We start from the raw sequence: 3,612 nt of genomic DNA, 5'->3' as shown, positions 1-3,612 counted from the left end.
GCGGTGACGATCTGATAGCATTTAGCTTAGCCCACTAAGCCCAGTTCATTCACTATGGTACCAAACGGAGATCAAGTTAGAAGCCACAAAATATCTCCATGTTTTCCCCTATTTAAATACAGTTACACGAATAGTCGAACGATTAAGTATGGTGACACAAAATAAAACGTGGCGCTTTTAAAAAGGAGAACTATAATATATGGCGGAATAGCACTTCTGAGATTACTTCGACTCGGTGCAGTAAAAAGTCCCGGCCGAAACATCTTCCCTCACATCTCCCCCTCCCCCCTATTGACAGAAATGAGAGTCCAAATTACGCAAAATAACTACTTAAGCACTAGTTAAAGCCCAAATTACGGCGAATAACAAATTGAGTTTAAATCATTTGCTGACAGCTTGGTCCCCCCCAGTTAAAAATTTCTATCTGCGCCCCTGGTGTCAATAGTGATCAATTGCGTTATGCTACGGGTGTATGTGTGTTCATGGAGCGGGGTAATTTTCATTGATTGAAACAATAAGATCTACTCTGTTCTTTACATAAAGATAGTGCGTGGCTTTAGAAGACTTGGAATGCAACATTTTTAATACTTTTATACTGTTTTGGTCAGTTTTTGCAATAAATACCTGTGGCTGACTACATTTGAACCACAATTTTTTTTATAAATAATATATAATACTAATACATATATAACACACACGCACAGTATTTGTAATTATCACCATTTGTTTTGTGAAAATTAGACCCATGATTAATTTTTAGTGTCACTCCTCAACCCTGCATACATTTTGTTCTAAAACAGATAATGATCAATTTAAATAAATTAGCCCCTCAATGTTGTTTAATTAGTTTTGTTCCAATGTTATTTTCATTTCAAAGTAATAAAATAACCCAAAGTTGTTGTAGATGCAGTTATCATTAATTCCAATGTAAAACTCACTGAGAAACACTGTTCCATCTAATCCTCAATCACTCTTCAAATGTTTATCACTGAGTCTGCAGCGTTCTGCTCTGAAGATCTTTCCTGCAACTCTAAATATTCTCTCAACAGGTGCAGAAGAAGCTGCTATGCCAAGATGGCCATGTATATGAATTGCTTTAAATTTTATTGGAATTTAAAATCTGCTTTCTTTAATTCAAATTTTAATTTTAATGCTACATCCTGTTTTTGACATCAATTCAAAATCAAGAATTTAATTGGAATTTGGGAGTCATTCCTAATTCAATTCTGAATTGTGCACAAGCCTGCAACTGACCTTTGATGGCATTTTTACCATGTACTTTTTGCCCTGTAGATGTACCACAACCTCTTATCCTTCAACCCAATGATCTGAAGGAAGTGATGGAGAACACAACAGTCAATCTGAGCTGCTCTGCTGAAGCCCCCTGTCCTGAACAACCTCCTACAATATCCTGGACCAACATCCCTGAATCTGCCAACATTACAACATATTTACGGGAGAACCCTGATAAAACCCAGTCAGTGTTTTCACACGTGACCTTCAAAGCTTCATACATGGATCACAGAAAGAACATCTCCTGCACTGCTACATATCCAAGAAAAACATCTGAAGATTTAACTGTGGAGACCAGCGTGATGCTGCGAGTCCTGTGTAAGAGATTTTGAGTGGTTGTGCTCTTTCGTTAGCATTATGATGTTTAGATTTGTAATATTATAGCATCTAGTTTAGCTAAATATGTTTCTATTTTGCCCTCAAGTTCCTCCAAAAGAAACTCACATCACCATCACTCCATCTGCTTCCGTCTCTGTTGGCACTAATGTGACTTTGACCTGCAAAAGCAAAGCCAGTCCATCAAATGAAATGAACTACACCTGGTACAAACATGGAGAGGACAATCAGCTGGATTTAGGAGAACAACTGACCTTTACTGTAAATAGTAGGAGTGGAGGCTGGTACTTTTGCATAACAAAGAATGAACATGGTTTTCAAAATTCAAATGAGATCCGGCTGATTGTGGAAGGTGAGTTTATTTCTATATACAGATACTAAACATTATCTGATGATCATCATAGGTAGCTCCAGTGTTATGATTGGATAATATTTTTAAATGATCTGCACAGTCCAACCAATTTGACTTTATTTTATTTTTTTTCAATCTGGCTCTGCTTTATTAGAATCAACATCTTTGATCATTGGTTGTATAGTAGGAGTTTCAGCCTTTCTGTTGATATTTCTTCTGATAACACTTTTCTTAAGGTAAGAAGTTACAAGTTGAATTGTATGGAATAGAGGAACCAGACTTCAGAATAAATGAATTAAGACCTGTCATTTTACTTTGAAACGTAACATATCAAATCTGGTGTTTATATAATATGGTGGATTTCTGCTTTTACTATTAATACAGAGCGAAAAGGGTAAAGGCATCCACTATTAGGGAAAACGATGCTTCAGATCAGGTTTGTTACACACACTTTTAGCAGATCATTTTACTTCTTTTTCAAACAGAAAGTTCCATAATAAGCAGATATCAATACCATGCATTTATAATAATGGTTTATTGTACAGAAACCAAAAACCAAGGACAGCAGAGCCACAATAAACAGTAATTTATTATGTTTTTTTCTTTCAGTGTCAGGAAAAACAAGTGCAGATCAGTTCCATTTATGCTAATGGTGCTTTTGTGTCGGGTGAAGAGCTAGAGATGCCAAAGGATCAGAATGACATTGTGCACTATGGACAGATTGACTTCTCCACTCCCCAAACCAAAAGCACCACAGTGAAGAGTTCAGGACAAGAGACGATATATGCCCAGGTCAGAGGCTCAGAGAAGGTGATGGTCAGGAGATTAGTTGACCAGAATTAGTTTACATTAGAATAATGCTTCAGTGAATGGCTGTAAATGTAGTATGCTATATATATATGTGTTGTTGTCGAGTCACCAACTGTTGAGGTCGAGTCTCGAGTCCCAGTGTTCCGAGTCCAAGTCCGAGTCACCAAAGAAGAGTCCGAGTCGAGTCACCATTACCTGAGTCCGAGTCGAGGCTCGAGTCCCGTGTTTGAGTCCAATTAATTATACTTTAAATTATAATTTATTTCTGCGATGCAAAGCTGAATTTTTAGTATCATTCCTCCAGTCTTCAGTGTCACATTATCCTTAAGAAATCATTATAATAATGATGATTCATTATTAAAGTTGGAAACAGTTCTGCTGCTTAATATTTTTTCATATCCTGTGATATTTTTTTTATAATACTTTGATGAATAAAAAGTAAAAAAAAAAAAAAAAAAGCAAATGTTTTAAAAATAGAACTCTTTTGTATCAACAATATACACTACTGGTCAGTAATTTGGGGTCAGTCATTTTTTTCTTTCTTTTTTTTTAAATTAATCCATATTCAGCAAGGATGTGATAAATTGATAAGAAGTGACAGTGAAGGAGATTTATATTATTTGAAAATGTTTTTATTTTGAATAATTCTTTTGAACCTTTTATTCATCAAATATATTAGGCAGCAGAACTGTTTCAAACACTCATAAGAAATCAGAATATTAGAATGATTTCTGAAGGATCATGTGACACTGAAGACTGGAGGAACGATCCTGAAAATTCAGCTTTGCATCACAGAAATAAATGATAATTTAAAGTATAAT

General features: G+C 35.4%; 1 protein-coding gene across 1 annotated transcript; it reads left to right on the top strand.

Annotated features, from left to right (window-relative positions):
• Positions 1-1,315: 1,315 nt before the first annotated feature.
• LOC137063260 (platelet endothelial cell adhesion molecule-like) lies at positions 1,316-2,930 on the top strand. Its single transcript, XM_067434304.1, has 5 exons — positions 1,316-1,611; positions 1,718-1,981; positions 2,136-2,217; positions 2,366-2,417; positions 2,591-2,930. Exons 1-5 carry the CDS (start codon positions 1,341-1,343, stop codon positions 2,822-2,824), a joined length of 903 nt encoding a protein of 300 aa, XP_067290405.1. The 5' UTR covers positions 1,316-1,340; the 3' UTR covers positions 2,825-2,930.
• Positions 2,931-3,612: the final 682 nt, after the last annotated feature.

Source organism: Pseudorasbora parva, chromosome 24 (genome assembly GCF_024679245.1).
Source record: "Pseudorasbora parva isolate DD20220531a chromosome 24, ASM2467924v1, whole genome shotgun sequence".
NCBI classification, from domain to species: Eukaryota; Metazoa; Chordata; class Actinopteri; order Cypriniformes; family Gobionidae; genus Pseudorasbora; species Pseudorasbora parva.
The sequence above is the reverse complement of the archived record's forward strand: the minus strand, read 5'-3'. Positions and strand labels throughout refer to the sequence as shown.